Source organism: Takifugu flavidus, chromosome 7, assembly GCF_003711565.1.
Source record: "Takifugu flavidus isolate HTHZ2018 chromosome 7, ASM371156v2, whole genome shotgun sequence".
Classification (NCBI taxonomy): Eukaryota; Metazoa; Chordata; class Actinopteri; order Tetraodontiformes; family Tetraodontidae; genus Takifugu; species Takifugu flavidus.
In genome coordinates this window covers 12,300,891-12,323,358 of record NC_079526.1, presented here as the reverse complement: position 1 = coordinate 12,323,358, position 22,468 = coordinate 12,300,891, and the positions used below count along the sequence as shown (strand labels likewise).

General features: G+C 46.0%; 1 protein-coding gene across 4 annotated transcripts; it reads right to left on the bottom strand.

Moving 5' to 3' along the window:
* Positions 1-1,573: 1,573 nt before the first annotated feature.
* lhx9 (LIM homeobox 9) lies at positions 1,574-21,131 on the bottom strand. 4 transcript variants are annotated; one of them, XM_057038912.1, is made up of 8 exons: positions 20,700-21,131; positions 19,459-19,560; positions 13,037-13,407; positions 10,002-10,315; positions 9,146-9,348; positions 7,983-8,341; positions 5,400-5,602; positions 1,574-2,423 (listed from the first exon to the last, which is right to left on the bottom strand). In XM_057038912.1, the coding sequence occupies exons 4-8, from the start codon at positions 10,179-10,181 to the stop codon at positions 2,367-2,369; spliced, it is 1,002 nt and encodes a 333-aa protein (XP_056894892.1). In that variant the 5' UTR covers positions 10,182-10,315; positions 13,037-13,407; positions 19,459-19,560; positions 20,700-21,131; the 3' UTR covers positions 1,574-2,366. The 4 variants fall into 4 exon arrangements, with proteins under 4 accessions (XP_056894892.1, XP_056894888.1, XP_056894890.1 ...); XM_057038908.1 differs by lacking the exon at positions 1,574-2,423 and adding an exon at positions 2,844-4,892; XM_057038910.1 differs by lacking the exon at positions 1,574-2,423 and adding an exon at positions 2,844-4,892 and having other exon boundaries at positions 7,983-8,338.
* Positions 21,132-22,468: the final 1,337 nt, after the last annotated feature.

The window sequence follows — 22,468 nt, the reverse complement described above, 5'->3', positions numbered from 1 at the left end:
GACCCCAAAGTGTGTGTGAAACATTCAGGATAGAAACCCACAGAAACACACACACATATCACACTCTTCTTAGTGTCACATCTTCACCCTTTTGATGTCCACCTCTGTCTCGCACCTCCCACAGCAAGTGTGTGTGTGTGTGTGTGTGTGTGTGACAGTGAGAGAGTGGTAGCAGGGTGGTGGGTGTGTGAGCTGAGGTTAAAGAGGAAACAACTGATAAAAGTAGGAGAATTGAGGTGGAACTGGCAGGCACACACACACACACACACACACACACACACAGGCAGCGACAGTAGAAATGACGCTATCATGTAACTGCAGGTGCCGACTATGCCTCAGTGATCATCCCATACTCTGTTCTGACCCCGTCGCCTGTCAGTCTGTGCATGTAATGTGTGGTAATGTATGTGTGACCGTGTGTGTGTGTGTGTTTGCGTATCCACACACTCTTTCTCAGATATTCACAAACTCACGCTCAGTCAAAACTGCATGTCCTGTTTTTCACGTGTGTGTGTTTCTCCTCACCTTAATGGTTTCATTCATCCAAACTGGGTGTGTGTGTGTGTTGGTTACACCTGTTGGTGGTACACACATGGTGGTACACACATGGTGGTACACACGGCTGCCTTTCCTAAACTGCCCCTCTGTGCGGGTGTGTGTCCTGTGATGTTCTGGTGACCTGTCCAATGTGTGTGTCCCCCCCCCCGTGATCTTTTTTAGGGTTAAACGGATGGATGAATAAAACCTGCAGCATCAGGTAAGGGCTCAGTGACAGGAAGTGATTTATTTGCTCAGTCTTGAGACATTTTCCACTCAATTGATGAGGTTTGCTTGCGTGTTTCCATCATGACTCGGTGGTTCTACACCCAGAATCTGTCAGAGTGGATTTGCCCGTTTAGAATTAGGAACCCTTCACAACCCGTGCTAGTTGCTGCAACAAATGGCCAACGCGCTATCGTGAGTTTATTGTTTTCTCTCTATTTTTGCCTCCTTTTAGAAACAGAAGAGAATACCTGGTGTTGGGGGAAGCCTTCAGCAGGCAGCGCAGCGGCTGCTCCAGCGCCAGTGCACCAATAAGATGCGCCACGGTTGCCAGCGGCTCAGCGGCAAACCCCTGAAATTCTTGTCAACACGAGTCCGCGAGGTTGTCCAGAATTCCGATCCCGCGGCTCCAAAAGCGAGCGGGGGCCGGCTGTGTTTGTTTGTGTTTTTGTTCCAGCCCGGCTTCTCTGTTGGTGTCAACCCACCCGCCGTCCTGCCGTCAGACGGGGGGGGGAACAGCCCCGCTGCCACCGGAACCCGCGCCGCTGAGGTCTCCTCTCGCACCCAGTGAAGTGTTTGCTGTTTCCCACATTGTTGGAATTCAACACCAGTCTGTTTACTGGTCCCCATGTGGCTCCAAGCTCCCTCCTCCTCCTTTTTTTTTATCGTTTTGCCCCCCCACAACTCACCTTCTGTACATGGCATAAGCAATGAGACTGTTCAGTAGCAACGCAGCAACTGGAACCACCGTGGTTTTGTTTGGATTTTATATGAGTTTTTTTTAGAACGGTGCAGATATTAATAACCCAGGTTTCAGGTACTATCTGGGCGTCTTTTTTAAATGCTTTATTTTGCAGCTGACAATGAAGCATACAGTGAATCAAAGGAAATAATATACATGTCAAGAAAAATATTAACAAGAGGATGAGGGGCATGCAAAATGAGAAATTCCTTTTTTTAATTTTTTTTTTTAAAATTCTGCTTTGTGTGTGCGTCCCCCCCCCCCACTTCCTTCGCTCGGTACAGCCAGATGGCAAAGCTCCAGCTCCACAGTCCTCTTCATACACTCATCATGTTTGATGGGCGTCCTGCTGCTGAGTTTCAGGGAGGCCATGTGTTTGCAAAACGACACATGTGACAAAAGAAAACTTCTATTTAGCGCAGAACCCTGGTTGGGGTGCGTGGGGGCAGCAGCCCGGCCATGTGTTGGACGGTGTATATTTCAGTTACAATGCAGTGGGAAGTAAGCTGCATTTGTGTGTGTGTGTGTGTGTGTGTGTGTGTGTGTGTGTGTGTGTGTGTGTGTGTTCGTACCAGTAGCATCCATGTTTTAGACAGTTTTATAGCATTTCAGTACATTGATTTTTTTTCTCTTCACATTAATAATTATCATACACTGTAAGGTTTCCTTCCGTTGATGGATTCAAACTTTCAGGACAAAAAATAAATAAAAAATAATTCAAAAGGGAAAAAAAAAATCATCTGTTGCACATTTTCAACGGAAAGTTTTCGCTTATTTAGTCTCGATACGCTATCATCCTAACATTGTCTTTGTCTTCAATGGTGAGGAATTCCCATCAAAGTTTTCCCCTTCTCTTAATACTTTAGGGAATTTTCAAACGTCGGGATGTATGGCTGTAATGCCCCAAGATTTGTTCTCCCTGAAAGAAACGATAGAGTAAGAATATATTAACTACAGAGCAACCTGGCTTTAAGGGGTCTGCATTTACTTTGACTTCATTTTAGGTTTACGCATAAATATATAGAATATACTGCACGTGGGTATATCAATATATGCTTTGGAGCATTCCTTTGATTTCAGATTTAACGTCATATTCATGCATTAAAAAGCAAATTCATGTGTCTGACTGCAGGGTTTAGATGCAAATCCATGGGGCATTACCTTAAAAACCATAAACATCATAAAATAGCAAATAGAAATTAAAAATGGAAGCAAAAATGAGGACGTCTGGCTGTCGGTAACGACTGAATGCCTTCTCAGTTTGTTGATGTGGGAAACGAAAACTGCATTCAAGGCAGAACACAAAAAAAATGAAAAGTGTAATGAAAAATAAAACCCATTTAAAGCAAAGTACTTTTTTATTCACACAAATTTAATAAGATATATAACAACCGTTTGGTCCATAAATATTTAAGGGGAAATAGTTTCTATACACCATCTTTATCAAGAAACAGGGAAACATGGACAATCTTGATAGAACACTTACTGTACTCAACTATTAACACGAAGATCAATATATAAGGTTCTTGGATCACCCAACTATATCTGAAAGAGTGCACAAATGCTTTCTATGACATCGCTGCCCCCCCACACACTCCCCCCACTCTTTTTTTTTTGTTTCTTGTTGATTTTTTTTTTTTTGAACAGGATACACCATAAAAAGATCTTCGAAAATAAGATGCAAAAAACAGTACAAAACTAGTGAGGCGCCAAAAAGGATGTGAGTCAGTTAACAAAGAACACACAGAATCCTGAATATCACAAACGTTCTCCCAGGTTATAGCATAAGGCACGTAGTAGAACTGAGTTAGGCATCTACTTCATGAAGTAGATTTGGAGTACCACTTTGTTCTGCGACAGAACAAACGTGACGCCCGTGGCGGAACGCACCGACCCCGCTGAACTCTCACCCTATCGCTCCTCCCCCTCTATCTGTCGGCCCGGAGACGGGCTTCCTCGCTGCTCTGTTTTGGTCCGTTCAGTGGTGAGCGTCGTGAGAGGAAAAGGGCGAAATGTGGCCGAAAAAGAGAACACATGGACAATGATTTCCCGCTGCACCCCCCCCTCCCTCCCGTGTACAATTACACCTAGCCGAGGTCACGTGGACGCTCGCGTGTCAGATCTACCAATCTAAATCCGCCCCCACAGTGACGTCATTTCTCCCTCTGTTTCCCTTTATATAAAGAAAAGAAGATCACACCCTGAGCAACATGATAAAAACAATAATGCACTTTTCACTGGGCAGTATATTGTCACTGTGCAACTGGTTTGAAGTGTGGATCCCCGCCAGGATTTGTCCCTTTGTCTACGGCTAATCTGAGAAAGTGCTCCGTCATGAAAACAATCGATTACAACAGCGCCCGTCCGTCACTGCTCTGGTTGGTTCCTGAACAGTCACCACTGCACAGATTCCTAACAGTTCTGCTTGTATGAATCGTGTGTGTGTGTGTGTGTGTGTGCGGGTGTGTGTGTGTGTGGATTAATCCTTTTTATAGGTGTCGTTCTGTGAGACCAAAACATTCGGAAATAATTAAAGCCTGTTTTCTGGAGTTATCCATATACAGAACATTCTACAAGTTTATTTCCCAAATTATTCCAAAACAGAGAAAGGAACGCTTTAAATCGGATAGTGCGAACACAGTGCATACATATACATGTTTGTGAGGGCAAAATATTCAGATTGTTTGAAGATTTAGCGATTCAAATTAAAAAGAAAAAAGAATCATAATTGAATACAAAATAACAAATCATGGAATTTTTCTTTTTCGCGGGACACATGACAGGTTTTTCTAAGGCCATCAGCTTCAAAAAAAATGTGCCTTTCCAAATTCAATCTGTGGGTGCTGTAATTCAACTACAGACAGGCTGCGATGTGGTTTCAAATGCTACACGTTCAAATGACTTCCATGTGTTTTAATGCGGTCACTGCTCTTCTTGCACCCGATGCTCTTGTTTGCGTACACGGTACAGCACTTCCTGTTCCAAGGAGCTGTCTCTGCTAGATTTAAAGGTGTCACTTAAAAAAATAAAATGTAAATCGAGGAGAGGAAAAAGCAAAGAAATAAAAAAAAAAAAAACTGGAATCAGATTCAAGAAAAAAAAAAAAAAGGAACAGTCTGCTAGAGACAGCTTGTTAGAAAAGGTTTGTCAAGGTAGTTTGTGAAGGACTCCCAGAATCATGGCTGTCCAAACTAGAGGTGACGGAGGTCACTACAGTGATAGAGGGGTTTGTCAGGTCTGTTAGTGTGGCCGCGCTGGAGGGGGGGGTCAGCGCCCCACTGTCAGATGAGGGCGGAGGGACTGAGGTGCCATCGGCCTTATCAACACCTCCATTCTCCTGTCGCAAAATGTTCCTTCTGAATTTGGCTCTTGCGTTTTGGAACCAAACCTGCAAACCAATCCCAGTGTGGCTTTTACTCTTTGTGTTTTGAACGGTTGACTTTCAAAAAGAAAATGTCAAATATCTTGAACAGTAGATCACATATCAGGCTAGCACAGCTGTTTCATCCTGCCTTCCTCTTAAATCACAGCAATGAACCAGTTACTCTCCTCCAAACTAAATACAAGAAATTGATCAAAATACTCCCTTTTTTTTTGCTTCCTTCTGCTCCACAGATAGAAATAAACGTGCACTCTCATTTAGAATGATCGGCTACGGTCCCACGCTTGAGCGCTTACACTCAAGGGGACTTTTCCGTTGCGTTTTTGCATTTAGGAATTTTTCAGATAAGAACCCCTGGATATACATCTAACAGTCAATGGACCAAACAAACCAAATCAAAGAGATGATTTCAGTGTCGGACTGGGGTGGAATGGGAGGAGACGTGGAGGAGGAGTGGGATGCAGACAGAAATGGGGCGATCGGATCGTATTAGAAGAACGGCTCTCTGCTTACCTGAAGAACTCTCTTCGTCAGGCCCGTTTTCTGGGCCAGCTGCTTTAAGTCCTTTGCGTCTGGGTTGTGGTTGATGGCAAAGTAGGATTTCATTGTCCGCAGCTGATGGTGTTTGAAGGAGGTCCGCATGCGTTTGGTCTTCTGTGTTGGGGGGTAGGCCTGCTGGTCCCGGTCCAAGTGGTCGGTGTCGTTCTCGTTACAGCCTGAGAGGGCAGAGAGCCGGAGCACAACGGTCATCTCGCCGTCCAAAAGGAGCCACGCATGAGATGATTTTACCGCCTCAAATCTCACAGGAAATGTTTCTGATCTGCTGGAATCAACAGGCTGATGCTGAAGCACGTTAACTCTGCCGAGGTTGAGATGATATTTAAATAAAAGAAGCAGTTCTTCACCCTCTAGATGAACGGTGAGGTGATTACGGTGCTGTTAGCTGTTATTCCTCCTGTACGTGTTTTTAAGAGAAGCGTTTTAAACACACACTGGGACGGAGCTAAATTATTTCTGCTTCTGTTTGCAGAGATTAATAAGCCTGAAGGGCCCCATTTGTCAGGAACTCAGCTTTGTGTGGCAAAAGAAAAGCAGATCCACTAAACTCAATGTCTGCAAACGAGGGAAAAAAAACCCTAAACTTTTTCAAAAGTCATTTACATTTATGTCAGAGTCTGACTTTATTCACAAAAGCCTGAAAAATCACATGAGGTGGCAGCCAACCAAACTGCTGCTTAATAACACCTTCTCCATAAATAATGAGTCAATTATAAAACCGTGAATGATCAGATATAAAATCCCCTTCTTTTCTCTACACAAGCATCCTTTAACATGACAGGATCTGACATCTCTGCTCCTCTGTTCGGATCGTGTTTCACTTGATATTACCCACTAGGGGTCTCTGTATCCAAACAAGACCCAACTTTCCGGGCTGGTGTGCAATACTCGGCGGACCCGCACCTTTCCCCTGTGAGAAGGAACATGAACGTGCTTGCTAAAGCAGCAAACAAAACCTCAAACAAAGCCTCATCCCATTTGTCATGAATCTGATTCTCCTGATCTGCGCAGATTAACCGGAACAGCCGAGACAAATAAAAACCTGCGTTTGGCAGATTGGAACACGGAAAACAGAGTCAATCCCCAATTTTCGACAATCACGCGCTTATTTTTTTCCCCATACGATCCTTCTTTGCGTCAGGAATTCCGACAATCCAAATGTTCAAATGCATTTTAATTCACTTTAAATTTCCCAGTGGAAAATCGATTATAATCTCCATATTCCCAGTGTGACGTTGAATCTGAGCAGATTAATAATGAGAAGATGGGACCTAATTGCCCCCGCTAATATATCTGCTTTTTATTTATATTTTGTAGTGTGTGTGTGGTAATTTCCACCTGTTCACCACCGTTTTTTCACGGTACTGTTTTTTTTTTTTTAGTTAAGGCGCATTGAGAAGTGTAGGATTCACATAATCTACCGGATTTATGTTTGTGAGTAACAAACTGGAGCCCTGATTGTACGTGTGTGTGTGTGTGTGTGTGTGTGTGCGTGTGTGTGTGTAGCGGACTCTCCCTGCAGCAGGCCCCTCCGCGCGGCTCTGCTGCGTCCATGAGAACCGTGCTGACCGGCGCACGGGAGGCCAGGGATTCCAACGTCACCTCCAATTAACGCAGAACAATTAACGCGCAGATTACCCTTATTCCTCCCTATTCACCGCGGAACACAGGAAACCTGGCGCACAATGACAAACTTTCTCAACCGCGCACTAATTTGCAGAGAGCGACAACAAATGAGGACGCCGCGGGGGGGCCGGGGGGGGCCACATTCTGCGATTTAAAGCAAAATTTCTGATGAATCCTACGTGCATGTGCAGCCAAATTCCCAGCGCCATTATTTTTCCCCACCTTCCAACAAACACCAGAGAGGATCTCTGCCATCGTAACGCATTTCAGCAGCACCAACTCCGATTCCCACCTTCACAGCTGCTGCGTACATTTAGTTTCCAACGAAATTAGTCTTAATTATAAAAGTCGATGGGCAGGTTGACTGCGAGGTCAAACTTCGATCACTCTGGTGTGCTGCGCACGCCACAGTTTACGGCACAAAACGGTGCGTTGAAGACGCGTGGATGGAACACGGCTAATCAATGGGCGCATGGCTGCAGGCGCGTTTTTACGCACGGCAACATTCACCTGGTGTTCTTATATACAGCCCACAGATGTGTTTGTTATTCTGACAAATAATGCACACATGCGGGGGGGGGGGGGGGGGGAGGGCTTAACATTTCAGAAATCTGAAATTAATTCACCGTTTGTGTACGTTTCGAATTATTTTGAGTCGTTCTGGCGGAATATTTTGAAACGAACTTGCCACGCAAAATGCCGGACAGGTAGCGAAATAACACAAGAAAAATCCAATCTTTAACTCAAAGGTGGCGGGTATATGTGTATGTATGTATATATATATATGTGTGTGTGTGTGTGTGTCGACAACTGAGACCCTGCTGTGAGTTTAAGGGGAAAACACCTGCGCATCTGTAAATGTTTCATTGTGTTTGGGGAGTGGGTCTACTTTCTTCCGCAGCGCCGTCTCACCTGTGTTGTAGCTGGATATATCTATCCCCATGGCTGGGCTCTTCCTCTTGCGCGGCCTCCCCTTCTGCGCCGTCCCGGTGCCGTTGAAGTACGGTAGGGAGAGGCCGCCGCCCTTGGCTGCCAGCTCGGCAAAGTTGAGCTGGGCATGGTAGTCCGGCCCCTGCACCAGGGTCTCGAAGTGGAGGCGGCAGTACACCAGGCTGTCCTTCATGCCGAAGTGGTCGCCCGTGGTCAACGTTTTGTTGCACGTGGTGCACGTGAAGCAGCTCAGGTGGTACACGGAGTCGCGCGCCCGCATCACCATCTCCGAGGCCGAGATCCCGAGGTGGCAGCGCGCGCACCTCTGCACGGAGAACCTTCTGGAACAGATAAACCGTCAACACACCTCATAGACGGGGGCCGGAGAGGGCCAATATAAAGACGTCATCTGCGAGTTGGCTTTTAGTGTCCGGATTTTTCTCTGTTTCAGTCGGAAAAAGTATGAAAATTCCTCAACGATCGGGTCTGTTTTCAGGCTTAATCAGAGCTAACATACGTCGTTGATGTCGTTTTTTTTTTTTTTTTTAAATCAAATGCAAACTCAACAAAACACAAAATGGCTAAAACTACGAACTCCAGGAATTAAACAACACATTCTATTTTATTTATAAATATTTGCTTCATTTGGGTGTGATTCCGACACGAGTGCGTTATTAAAGGCCCGTGTTTACGCTATATGACACAATACTATTAAAAATGCTTTACATTCTCCTGCGCATATTTTCAATCATTCTGGGTGACCGAGCGAGGAGATTATCTTTTAAGTAGACAAATGAACAATGCTTCTCTCAGAGTTTGACACCGATCTGATTTATTTTAAATTCAACTGAGGAACATCGAATAAAAGTGCGGTCTCATATCATAACTTATTTCCAATTAACGCAAAGCAGGGCCCCTGGAGATTGTTATGATTTTGTTCAGACAAGAATGAAGCCTAATTGGAACAAAAGGCTTCAACATAATTACAGATGAACAGTCCCAGTTTAATGGATTAGGGATTACAGTGACTGTACTAGAGCAAAATATTTAAAAAAAACAAAAACAAAAAAAAAACACTAGTATAAATCTCGACAATTACGGCTACTAAGATAAAAGCTGTAGTGAATAACCTTCATTTTTCTTACCTGTAGTAATCCTCCTTGCAGTATATACTCCCATCCTTGGCAAAACACGTAAGCTCCGACTCCAGCGCTAGTTTACATTCACAGCATTTGAGGCACCGCAGGTGCCACTGTTTGTCCACGGCCAGGAGGTAGTATCTGTCCGAAATCTTGCCTCCGCAGCCGGCACAGAGAGCAGGCTTCTCCGGGCTCATAGAAGGCATGGTCTGGGTCACACACACACACACACACACACACACACACACACACACACACACACACACACACACACACACACACACACAGAAGATTAGGGTAAATAATTATTTCAAGTGCCTACTGCTGAAATAACAATTAATATGGCCTTGTTGAGCCTTTATTGATATTAAATTAAATTGATTCTGCCTGTCAAAGCCAGGCGATAACTGGTGATCACCACAGGCTGGGTGTGTTCACAGGCCCAGCTGAAAAATGCGTGTGTTTTTCCATTTTTTAAAGCTTACTTTCTCTCAGTAAACACAGCCATAACTGCAGTTGTAAAATATTTAATGTAGACTTATTCCAATTCTATTAGTATTTCTTTGGCTATTAATAACAACAATATTAATGATAATAATAATAGAATTTTTGACAATAATTTTCAGGCTCGCGTGGCTCCACAACACTTCAGAAAATTAAACCTTCCTGCTGACACATTGCTCAGTTTTACAGTGTTTGAAATGACGACAGCAGCGTGTAGGAAAACCCACCACACGGCGGAAAACAAAAACTTGGCGGAGGCTTTCTCGTGTTTTTCCATAACACCAGAAGAAAAATCCACCCACTTCTCGCCTCACATCCCAGCAAACGCGCGCTCCGCCGCCACAATCTTCGCTCTTACCGACTCTCTCCCGTTGAGCTGCATCCCCTTCGCCAGGCGCGACTCCGTTTTCGACCTTCTTTCCATTTCCTCCATGATCCCTTGGATATGATCCCCGGAGATCCCGTGGAAAAGCATGGCTCCCGGTCCTGGACGCAACGTGCAACTGTCTGCCTCTGCCTTGCAGCCCACAACTTCCATATACTGTAGTTTGGTGCCGCGCTGCGCCCTGGTCTCTCAGCGCATCCGAGTGGGCTCTGAGGCTCTGGGAGAGGCACACAACACCAGCACGGCCCCAGAGATGGAGATCAGCTCCTCGCCAGGCTGAAAGGCAACTGGAAGAAAAGAAAAGCCGAAGCTACAGCATGGGTGGGACAGTCAGGGTGGCGGTGCACCAGTTTTCCCCCCTTTCTTTCCGTCTCTCCTCACGAAAAAACAAAAAAAGTATAGTCCAAATGATGCGACAGACCGGTGTGAAGGGGAGGGAAGAAGGGAGGGGGGGCTGAAGTGTGGACACGGGTGGAAAAAAAAAGAATGACTCAAAGTTTTTGTGCTCTCTTTTTTGGTGATTTCTCGTCCCCTGATTTCGCTGTCAGTGGTTCCGTGTTGCTTGGAGGTCAGGTTGGGACTACCGGGAGTTTAGAACCGTGTCCTATTTGTGTGGATCCTGCAAAGCCTGCCCAGTCGGAATAATTTGGTAGGAGGAGTTCCTCCCTCTCCCCCCTTTTTCTCTCTCTCTCTCTCGCTCTCTCTCACGCACACGCACGCACACACTATCACCACCGATTTCTCTTCTCCAACAAAGAACTGTCACCCTCAAACTCCTGGTTCTGGCTGCTGGATCACTATTTTGTGGTAGAGACGTTTTCTTTTTTTTATTCCCACACTGATTAAAGGAGACGTGAAGGAAAATTGATTAATGTGAATTTTCTTTGATTTAATATTCTTTTTTTCCCAGCGTGCAGCTCAAACCTTGCGCTTAGAATTGACCCTTTTTTAAAATTAGTAACCTTTTACTTCGCCTCCAATGTCATTTCTCTCTGATTTATCGGGTCTCCATCAGGTGCGTGCGTGTGTTGTTCGGGGCGGGGCTGCGAGCCCTGATAGGCTGGAGGGCGGGGAGATATTTTTATAAACAATTTCATCTTTTTAAGCGCAAAATAGGCGGTTTCGCTTAAAAATAAAAGCTCTGACGAGGCCACAATGTTTTATTTAAACGATTTAACGATGCAAATGGTGCGTTTGTCCATTGATAGTGAGGAAAGAGACTGAATCTGACCCTTTAATAATAGGCAGACTGCTCTGAAACAGTTTCTCTTCAGCGGTCTTTTCAAATTTGAATGATTTAAATTAGGCAAACTCGGAAGTTTTATGCGCAGGACAATTGATCTGAAATTATCATAAATGTGATCGTATGAAATTTAAGCCACATAAATAATTCCAGGGGTTTTGTTTGCAGAAATCTAGGGAATCTGAGCCGAGCTTCGTGATTTTGTTTTAGGTGAAACCTCTGTGACGCAGGGAAGAGGTCGTCCATTACTGTCCTGCACACGAGTCAAAGCAGGTGACAACAAAAGACGGAATAAAAAGAGAAAATGGAGCTTCGCCTTCCCAAGACGGAGGCAGACCGCGGGCCTCCGCAGCAGCAGCCCGAGCGTGGATGCGTCTGCAGGGTCGAACATTTAACATCCCTCCACCAAACAATGGCTCCAACCGTGACTCTTGTCCCATTAATAGATTTACTGGCGCTCACGGGGGGATTTTGCAGGTGCGGATGCTTCGTCTGAAGATGTGTTACATTATCACACCCCCTCCCCCCTTCTTCTCCTCTCTCTCAACACCACCATGAAGTTGTGTTGACTTTAATTGGAGGCCCCTTGATAACTGCGGCGCTATAAGACGAGGTTTGAACCCTCCTGGACGGGTTGGTGGGGGGGTTGACTATCGGGGCTAGAGGGAGGGGGAAGGGGGGGGGGGATCCGCGAACCTGCGGCTCTTGTCTGAGGAGCAGCGCGTTAATTTGCGCTCTGTCAGGGTCTGTGCGCGCTGAAAGGAGGATTGGAAGAACGAACGGAATCCATTTCACCTGGACAAAGACGCCCCGAGAGCACCGACCGGATGTGATATTTTAATCTGCCTGTCATTTTTTACTTTCTTCACCTGCTTCTCCCCCTCCTAAAAAAACGAAATAAGCTCCGCGTGGATGCAAAAAGACAAATCAAGCCTGTTCCTCATGTCTGCGTTGTCGATAAAACCTCCCGCTTTGACCCGTTGCCTCCAGCGGTGACATTTCATTTGACTGAAGAAGGTTTAACAATGTGTCAGTGAGCACCAAAACGGGCTTAAGGAATAATTCTTTTTATTTCTCTGTGTGTGTGTGTGTGTGTGTGTGTGTGTGTGTGTGTGTGTGTGTGTTCTCGCCCTTTTGTTTTGTTTTGTTTTTTCTAATATGAAAGAAATGATGTGTGATCTGCATTTTGTCCCCACGTCACATTAAATACAAAAATACCCCTTTCATAAATAAAAATCATTGAATTTTTAATGTAATAGCAATTTAACATGTAGAAATAAATTAACTATTAACTAATTGTACAATTTGTGAGAAAAGGTAAATTTGCGCAATTTTCATTATAATATGTCCCAAATTAATTGTTTGCTCTCATATAATTGAGTCAAACGCAGCGAAGCTACAGTAATTTGCGGTGTAAAATCAGTCTAATAGGAAGAGTCATTCGGCCTAAATAAATAAAAAAAACACCTTTAAACATCGACGGCTTTGCTCAACTCTATATAATTAAATATAGAGCTCTGGTCTATATAAATGCGATTAATATTATTTTGTCGTATATTAAGCGGATTTATCAGAAGGGAAGGTAGAGATTAGATGGATTTATTTTCCAGCACACATCCCGGAGACGACCGCTTAATTACCCTGCATCAGACCTGCCGCGCATTGCTTCACACGCTCCCCTCTGTCTTTAAAAAACTGTTTAAAGCCAAGCGGTATTATTATTATTATTATTTCCCCGAGAAGGCATGAAGAAACCAGGTCTTACCTGAGGCTGTGGTTCCAGGCGGATCCCCGTGCAGCGCGCAGAGCTGAGCGGCTCCGGACTGAGCGCAGCGAGCAGACTGCCGGTAGATGGGGGCTGTTCCTCGTTTCTGAGCTTACGGTTCCAGTTGGAGCGTCAATTAAAACGCCAAGCATTTAAATATTCCTCTCCCGTCTGCAGGCAGGCGGCCCTCAGCGCTGCATGCACACAACGCGCAGAGAATAGGGAGGCATGAGCCAATGGCCTCCTCAGCATGGCGCTTATAACGTGTGATGTGGCCAGGAATTAAAGTCATATCACTTCCAGTGTGGGGGATTTTTCACTGAAATCGGGTGTTCCACTTCTTTCGCTGTGTTGATAGATGATGTTGATGACTGAAATAAATGAGAGTGAAATGGTGAATTCGGGAAGTTCAAGTGCGCTTTTGTCATCATTTATCGCCCAATTTCACGTGAAACTCACACGAGTTGTGGGTGAATAATAATACCAATGAGTGTAGATCATTCAGCCTAACGAGCACATTCAGCCCAATCCAAATTATGTACATTCATAAAAGTGCTTTATTAAATTAATTGCGTTGTTTTGAACGTAATGAGATCATTTCTTTATTTTCTTTCAGGTATTATTCTCCCAAGGCAGAACAGCACAGGAACTGCACAGTTGTCTATCTTTGGAAGGGAAAAAAGAGAAGAAAAGGTGATGAAGTTGAATTCAATGCAGTATTAATTATGTTCCATTCAATACCTGCCCTCCTGTTGGAACAACTAATAAATAAAGAAATTGAGCTCATCAATTTTTGATCATTAATATTAAATAATGAAAATTGTATGCAAATATTAATGTTGCGTAGCAGGCGGATGCCCCTGCTCTGTACCGAGTTTTCCACACTTTCCCATTTTTATAGTAATCGCGTTTCTCCATTTCTTTGCATTGGGGGCCATTATTCGTCCTGGCAGACAAAGCAGCACAACTCCAACACTTCAAATGATGCACTGACGAAAGAATCGAAAACTGTTGAGCGCTCGCCACTCGGATCCTATTTACATGTTCTATATAAAACAGGATCTCTTAAAGGAACTCGCCCTTGCAGAACAATACACTGAGGTATGGATTTCATCTGACAACAAGTGAATGGGAGACTGGGAGCGCGCACTGGGGATGAGAGCAAAGAGTGACAATTAATTACACCTCTGTACTGCTTGCATAAATGATCATGTGCCACGGCGCTAACAGTCATTTTGCTTTGCTCCTTCCGCCTGGGCTGACATCACAATGTATCTCATCAATAATGCAACGGCACTGAGATCCATTTCGCTGTGTGCCACGACGCGCACCCCTCCGCGAGCGCGGTGCACACTGACTCTGCAGCCTGATTGCTGCAGCGGCGAGGCCGCGGTCGCGGCTCCAGCCGGGCGCGCCCGCCTGGCCTGCGTGCGCGGCTCCCAGGGCATCGGTGGTTAGATTACCGCGCATCCAGGGTTCATCTGGAGTTATCATTTCTGGGTCACCTCGAGTGACACAGGATCCGCCGCGGTGCAGGGAAACCACGGGCTAAACACTGACAGGATGAAGGAGAGGAGCGTGAAGGGGAAGGGAGGCGGGCTCGGGGAGGGTGGGGAGCAGCAACAGAGGGAGGAGTGGGAGCGCCCAGGCTCAGACACATGAGCCGGGCAGGGTGGGCGTGAGGACCGCGAGATATCCTGGAAATATTTACATACACACAGTGGACGTGGCTTCAGAATTACTGAGGAAAACATCAAGATGCATATTTAACCGCTAATAAAATGCACAACTATGGTGGAAAAATTCATCTTTGAGGCATCTCAATTCTCCCCAGGTCAAATTTTTTTCTGCCTCTTTCAAGCAACACCTCCCCACCCCCTCCCTCCACCCCTGCACACACACACACACACACACACACACACAACACACACACACACACACACGCACGCCCCCCTCCTTCGATCTCGTCCCTGCTCTGCTCTGCTGGAGCTCAAATCACCACCCTGGTCCCTGGCAGATGGAGGATAGGAGTGAGAAGCTCTTAACTAGCCAGCCTGAGCCTCTGCTCTCTGCACACCAACTGCTGCCTGCCTCCCCTCCCTCCCTCCCTGCCTACTGCCACCTCCACACACCCACCGCCACCCCCCCTCCACCTCCTCTGGGGACAGAGTATCCTCCTGGGGAATGGTACGCGTATTAGTCCGTATCTGGCCACACTAGAAAGGACATGGAAACATAATAGATGGATGTTCTTTAGCGCTGTCTAACCTTGCAGGGCAGAGCAGCTTTTTCATAGAAGGCGCGCTCTGAATGATGCCGCATCGGGCCTCATATTGTCAAACACGTTCTTTCTTCCTACATCAACCGCTCATTTCAGACAGGAGAACGAGACGACGTGAAGGAGACGGGGAGAATCAAAGCTGAAGCTAAATAATGACATCCGCTTCTAAGTCAAGGGGAAGTCACATGACTGATCAAATCCAGGAGGGAGATCAACTGGCTAAAGAAAGTGCTCCTGGGGCACTCGGGTGCCTGCAACTGCCCCCCGACTCGCTTTCATCTGGGCTCATCTGGCGGCGGCGGCTGGGCCTGGCATGAGTCTGACCACCAGTTGCGGTCTGAGGGAGAAACTGCTCCTCTGTGCTATTTGCAGCCACGTCTGTCCAAAGGAATCTGGTGCCCTGACTGTCATTCAGTGGCCGTGTGTGTTTTTTCATCACAGGGACGGGGTTGTCCATATGACCACTGTGAAGGCTGCTGCCCTCAGGCGAGCTGACATATTCTGTGTAGAGAGACCAGACGTTGATGTAGTGGCTGCTCAAATGCTGCTTGAATATCAAGACAAATGTGCACGTATACACATGTGCACACGCCCACAGACCTTCAAAGCGGTGCCCGGCCAATTGCTGAGAGTGATGTTCCTTTCAGCCATCATACGCCTGACACTCAAGATGGTTTTTTCCCCTCTCTGCCAGGCCCGTGTCAATTCCCGGCTGCTCTGGCCAACAGTGATGGAGACGCTGGAGCTGACTGTGTTTGGGTCCACTGGCCGGAGGGCGAGCGCTTGTTTGAGGGTGGGGGTTTGACAGAGAAGCTTCTTGGCCTGTCAACTGGTTGTGACTAGAGTCTGTCTGGTCACAGTTCCAAACTGGACTGCGCTGCCTCGTTCTCCGCGGCTAATGTCACCGTCCTGCAGAAAGGCACATGGTACATAGCTGTCGTTTCATGCAGCATATGCTCCCGCTGAAGGTCAGACATGCTCAGTCCAAAACGCCTGAAATAAACAACACGCACGTCTGCTTGGCTGAATTAACTTTGTACAAGTGTGCAGGGAAAAGAGCGGCAGACCCATAAATGTAATTAAAGTGTAAACGGCATTTTCTAATTGACTTTGGGTGGAAGGGGTCATTTTCCAAGATATGCTAGAAGATCTGGATGTTTAGTGGAACACAAAACAATCCCAACTTAATGTTTTATAAAAAATAAAATTTTATTTCTGTATAACAAAGGTCAGCACGCTGACCACTTGATGGTGATGATGAAATCCATCTTGATGGTTATTTGCATCTGCAAATCACACATTGATGCACGTGAAGTAATAAATGATAAATAAAAAAGCAATGACAACATTTGATCAGACAACAGTATGCAAAAATATGACCAATTTTATACATTTTGCATATTACCGGTTTAAAATCCAACCAAAATCAGCTGAGCTAAAAGCGTTAGTGGCATAAAACCTATTTGGACTAAAAGCAGACATTAGCATGCATCTGCAAGAGAAACGGTACACGACAGATTCCTTTCCAAATGGTTGTTATAGAAAACGGGGTTGAAATTCAGGTATTATTGTCGATGAGTGTGTCAGAGGAGATTCCTGTGTTGTTTGTCTCAGCCAACAACTGCTAGCCATGAAAAAAAAAAATCAAATAGTGCCATCACTGGATTGGAAGGACATGGAAGGATGAGGCAGACATGAAAGTTGGCCTATTTCATGGTCAGGCTGCGGGACTGTCGAGACCCTGAATGGCAATGCATCTACTTAATGTGACAGACAAGTCCCCAGGCAAAACCGCCAGAGCTGCAGCAGGCACGCGGGCCCAGGTACTTGACGAGTGTGACACCTTCACCATCCCGCTGCAGAAACGTTGCTGCTGCACGCTCCGCTGCCTCGCTTTAAGAATAACACCAAATAAATTCGCCTCTCATCCGGCCCGGTGACGCGTCCACAAGATCCTGTCCTGCCCAGCACTGTTGGGATCACGGCTCTCCTTGTAGCCGCTCGCTGGGCTTTGCTGCGATCACTAAACACTCGCCTTTGGGACGCACCTGCCGGGGAAAAACCGCCGCCGCCCACCGGCACAATCCCACGGCAGACAGATCCTCTCATCCCGACGTTGTTTGCCCAATAAGGCGGAGCTGGACGCGCATGTATGGCAGGTTCAGAGCCGACGCCCAGAGGCATCGCTCGGCCCAACCACAAAAATCCCAATTGTGTGGCAGACCTTTGTTGCAGCACACATGCACGGACAGGCGGAGCACAAGGAGCGCTTGACCTCACCTTGTACCACCACAGTGCAGCGTTTAATGCAACCTTTCTTCTCCGTGAGCCTATTAGGAGCCATGGGGCATTCTGACGGAGCGAGCCTTTGCATGCGCGTCTCACGGCAGGAGCTGATCTATCGCAGTGCTGGGATAGGAAGGCCCACGAGTTCATTAGGCTGCGGCTCAGGAGAGGAGCCGCGGGGAGCTGCGGAGTAGCCCCGGCGTTGCCAGGAGGCTGAGCTGTGAATCCTGTGGGAAGGGCTGCTGTTGATGTCCATGGCATGTTTGTTAACAGCCTGATTCCATCAAGTGGTGTAAAAGCGGAGCAGCCAAGTACAAGGCCCGACCTTTGGCCCCCACTTATTTTTACCAACATAGTGTCTCAGTCAAAGGTAGACAGTTCAGTCCAACGCTTGTGTGAGTGTAAACGATGCTAATATTCATGCAGCCATACATTTAGGGAAGGAAAAAAACCAGAGATGCAAAGAAAAAGAGCGCGTCTTCATCTGACTGTCGATGGTTACTTTCTTTGGTGCCCTTTATCTTGAGGGCACAGATCTGAAATGGTCTTTTAGTTCTATCCCTATACTCCCACAACCCTTGTAACTGCATCAGAAGAAGAGAACAGCACGAAATACCAGAGAAATGAGCAGCAGAGCTTGAAGGCATATCATTGGACATCATACAAAAGCACAAAAACACAGCAAGGTATAAGTAAATAATAATGATTCCAAGGATCCATTGTGAAGATCCTTATCTCTGACCTGCTTGTCTTTGTGAGAATAAAACCGATCCTGACAGTCATTGTGATTCAGTGGATGCAGGGATTTCATCGACACCAGCCCTATTTCATCATTTACCGCTAATGGTGGTATAAATAATGACAACGTGGCTTCCACTCCTGGCAGACATCTTCCCTTTGCCGTGACGGTCTACAGATAAAACAAAGAATTAAAGTGTTTCCTCTTCGCGGGGTCCTTTACGTTCACTTGGCCATATGGACACTGGGGGAGAGAATAACAGGATTCAGCTTCAGAGTCGAGCCACGTGTGACAAGGCAGAAAAGTAGAGACGGGATCAGGCAGAAGGAGGGAAGACTCAACTGAGATATATGGGATGAGGAAGGATTGGAGAAACCTGGACTCTAGATCAGGATGGAACTGGAACCTGAATGTGCTTAGAAAAGTCCAGATAAAAGCAAAGATTTAAACCCTTTTACTTAGTCTTTGTGATTTCTTGGTATTTTTGTAGAAAGTTGATGAATCTCATCTGTTTTATGTGATTCCGTTGGTTAAGACGGAGAATAAAATCACTGTGGGGGGGGGGCACATTCCTCAGTTCTGCACAGAAACAGGAGAACAGCAAATTCTGGTCTGACTCTTCTTATTCAAGTCACGTGACCACGTGGAAGGAACGTGGACGCATTCTGGTTCCAGCATCACCTCTGAGATTGAAAAGAATTAAAGCTGAATTAGAAAAAAAAGGGGATCTGCGTGAGGCCACGTTGCTGTTGTGTGCAGATTGGCCCCACGTGGAGAAAATCTTTAGTCGCACGTTGCTTTATTAAACACAAATGCGGAGTCAGAACTTTAGTGGCTGAAGTTTGGACATAACACCGCTGTTTTGTGGCGAACTCCTGTTGCCGTAATAACAGCGGTGTTAAAAAGTAGAAACAAAGGGGGTCATTGAAAATCCCACTCAAGAGTAAACACAATCATAGAGGAATTCTATTTTCAAACCCTATTTATAATAAACCCACAACTAAAAGCTCCCTCCCACGTTAATGAACTCTGCCATCCATTCATTCAACAGTTGATGTGTGTGTGAGAAGCAGCGGAACAGCACAGGACCTGACCCAGCTGCAAACAAAGACTCACATGTCTGCACGCGCTGCCGCAGCACTTCCCTCTCTGGAGGTGGGCATGTTCAGTGAACACCTTGTACCCACTGGAAGGGTCGACGTACATCTGCTGCCGCGCCTGCACATAATGCACATATTATTATTTCATTAGAGCGACAAACAAAGACTTATTGTGAGGTGTGCCCCCTGCATACACACGCCATATACAGCACGTATACATCCCCCAAAACACAACGAACAGATTGCTGTGGGTCGAGGTCTAGAGGGGCTGGATGACCTCCAAGTGTAGAAACAGATGTAAGACAGTCTCATTCCTATAATGTTACTAATTAATTAGTGTTGCCTTTTGTGTTCAATCCATTAGACGCGACTCCGCAGCGGTTATCAGGACGACACTGTATTTTTAGACCAATGCTATAGCGGTATCTCGTCCAAAAAAATGTATTTTCGGTGCATTTATTTTTGTGTTTTCATCAAATGTTAATCTCACTTAGCCACACAAACACCTTCAGCGAGTGAGAAACACTCCACTCCTCTGCTGTCCCTTAGGAAGTTCCAAAATGTCATCTCTCAGTCTGTTTCAAACTGAGAGCCCACTAGTTGGGGAGCTCTGACAGGCCATGAAGGGAAAAAGGCCCCGGGCCTTTCGATGACACGACCTGTCATTTCACATGGTGTCGCGGGGGCACATAGTGAAGCTGGCATAGCGGGGGCCCCTCTCTGCATTGTGCTTTTCCCACCCTGGCCCTACCAGGCTCCTCAGGTCGCAGCCAACGTGCCTCAGCTTCATCTGCGCTCAGCAGCACAATATTTACAACAGATACGCCTGCAGGCCCGCAGATGATGCCGATTCTGTCGCCGGCACAGAACTCACTGGCTGTTTGGAGGAAGAGCCAGTAAGATGTGGTGGATGGGATGGATCTGACAAAAGCAATGACCGTCACTACCTGTACTGTAGGTGGCGAAGTACAAACACTCAATGTTTCCACAGCCAAGTGGGAAAATGCATCTATGCCCACTGGCACCAGCAACCCGGCATCTACCCTGCATATATTACTCCACATTTGTTCTTGTCAAATCAACAGTTAAATGACTAAAGTCAAAACAGTGCTAAACTCATTTAGGATTCATTTAAAATTGGAATGACGGGATGAATCCGAATATCATCCATGTATTCAAAGAACGATCAACGCGCCTGTTGGTGATTAATCGGGTGTAATCGGACTGAACAAAGTTTCCCGAAGTGCTTCATCTTACCTGACAGGCCTGCCTGTGGAGTCTATGGATGGCCAGCTCTTCCTCTGTGAACCCTCTGCCCGGGGGCCGCTGTTCTGCCCCCGCGTTGCTGCTGCCTGTCAGCGGCTCTGCTGCGCTGCTGTCCGCGCTCCTCTCGGAGCTCTTCACCGCCTCCGAGCTTTCTTCTGCGGGGTTCGTTGACGACATGGTTGCAAGTCGTTTATTACACCGAATAAACACCAGGAAAGGGAGTCTGCTGACGAACGGATAATGTGGGTGAAACATGCTCGCGTAAAACATCCGCTCTGAAATATTCTCTCAGAAACGGGGCGTCCTGGATCAGCTACATTGATCGCCGATAACGGAATTAGTTGCTATTACAAACCGCCGGTGCTTTGTTTACTTTGGCCCCGTCTCCTACCGGCCTGGACACTTTCTCTACTTCCGCCTTTGGTGTCATGTGACCAGAGCGGAACTGCTCGCGCGCACAGCGCCCCTACAGGTCCCGTCTGAGACGTCACACAGTACTGAGGGGTGCGGGGTGAAAAACAACAGTACATATAGAAGTAAAACAATAGACAACAAATATCAAACATTGAGGCGATGACGCACAAACACGTTTGAGGTAAAATAGTAGCTCGGACAAACTGCAAGGTTGATGAACGGGCATTAATGGCTAATGAGTCCGTTCAAGGTTATATACTGCTGTAAGCCACCTCTGATGATGAGTCCAGCGCAGAATTCTGGATAATGAAAGCTGACAAGTGTCTTTTGACTGACACTCAGGGGTCAAGTTACCCACGGTCAAATTACACAAAGCTGGTTAAAAGAAACACACGATTCTCAGAAGAAACATTGTGCAGGCAGCCTTTGCTTTCATATGTAATACACTGGAATTATGTAGAAGAAAAAAAAGAAATTCTTTAACCTTAACCTCCATTTTACCCCTCACCTACATTTGATCATGGCCAACACTTTGGCCATTGTGGCCAACAACATTGTGCATTGGATTCATGTTCATAAAAAGCCTAAAATCAATCATAATACCACTGTGATGAGTAGGATGAAGAATATGAGGGTCTGAGAATATGACAAAACAAAGAAGATGAGGGTCTTATCCAGCGATCATCTCCGGATTGGTCTGCATTTTGTTTGATCGGGCTGAGAAATGAAAACATTAATCACACCATCACACTGTTGGGGAAAAAACACTACAACTCTAATCTCACAGATATCTGCATGCGTGGCAGCTGTGGCTGAGCACGTAATTCCACAATATGCCAAATAATGAAAGCAACTGGCTTTGATTGATCAGCTCTTCAAGGGAAGTTTATTTCTCTTCATTCATTACTACATTTAAAAGAAAACAGCCAACGAGGCATTTCTTAGTACAGGGACCACACTGTATTACTATATGTTCAAAGATGCATAGAAATACACATACATACTTATACGCACAGCATTTATGCAGACATTCAAAGATGCTTTCTGTACTGCATATACACATCAGAGAAATAAAAACACACATGCATGACAACACAAGTTAGGCCAGTGCTTGAAAATAAGTGTTTAACCTGCATTTCAAAAACTGTGTCTTGTCTGGAGCGTCTGAAATTTAAAGGCAGTTGATTATGCAGAAAAGAAGCAGCAACAGAAAACTCTGTCACTTTTAATTCTTGTGAGGTGGAAAAGCTCTAACATGGATTTGAGGGTATGATAAGAGACCTTGGAGCTGAAATAAGCCAAGCACAAGGTCAGCGATGCTTCGCTTTTAAAAACCTTGTGAGTGA

Excerpts from the sequence above, each read along its gene's own strand:
- lhx9 (XM_057038908.1), bottom strand. The coding sequence starts at position 10,181 with ATGGAAGTTGTGGGCTGCAAGGCAGAGGCAGACAGTTGCACGTTGCGT. Across the intron at positions 5,603-7,982 it reads TATATCCAGCTACAACACAG|GCTGTAACGAGAACGACACC; the intron begins GTGAGACGGCGC and ends CTGCCCTCTCAG. Across the intron at positions 4,893-5,399 it reads TGACGAAGAGAGTTCTTCAG|GTTTGGTTCCAAAACGCAAG; the intron begins GTAAGCAGAGAG and ends ATTGGTTTGCAG.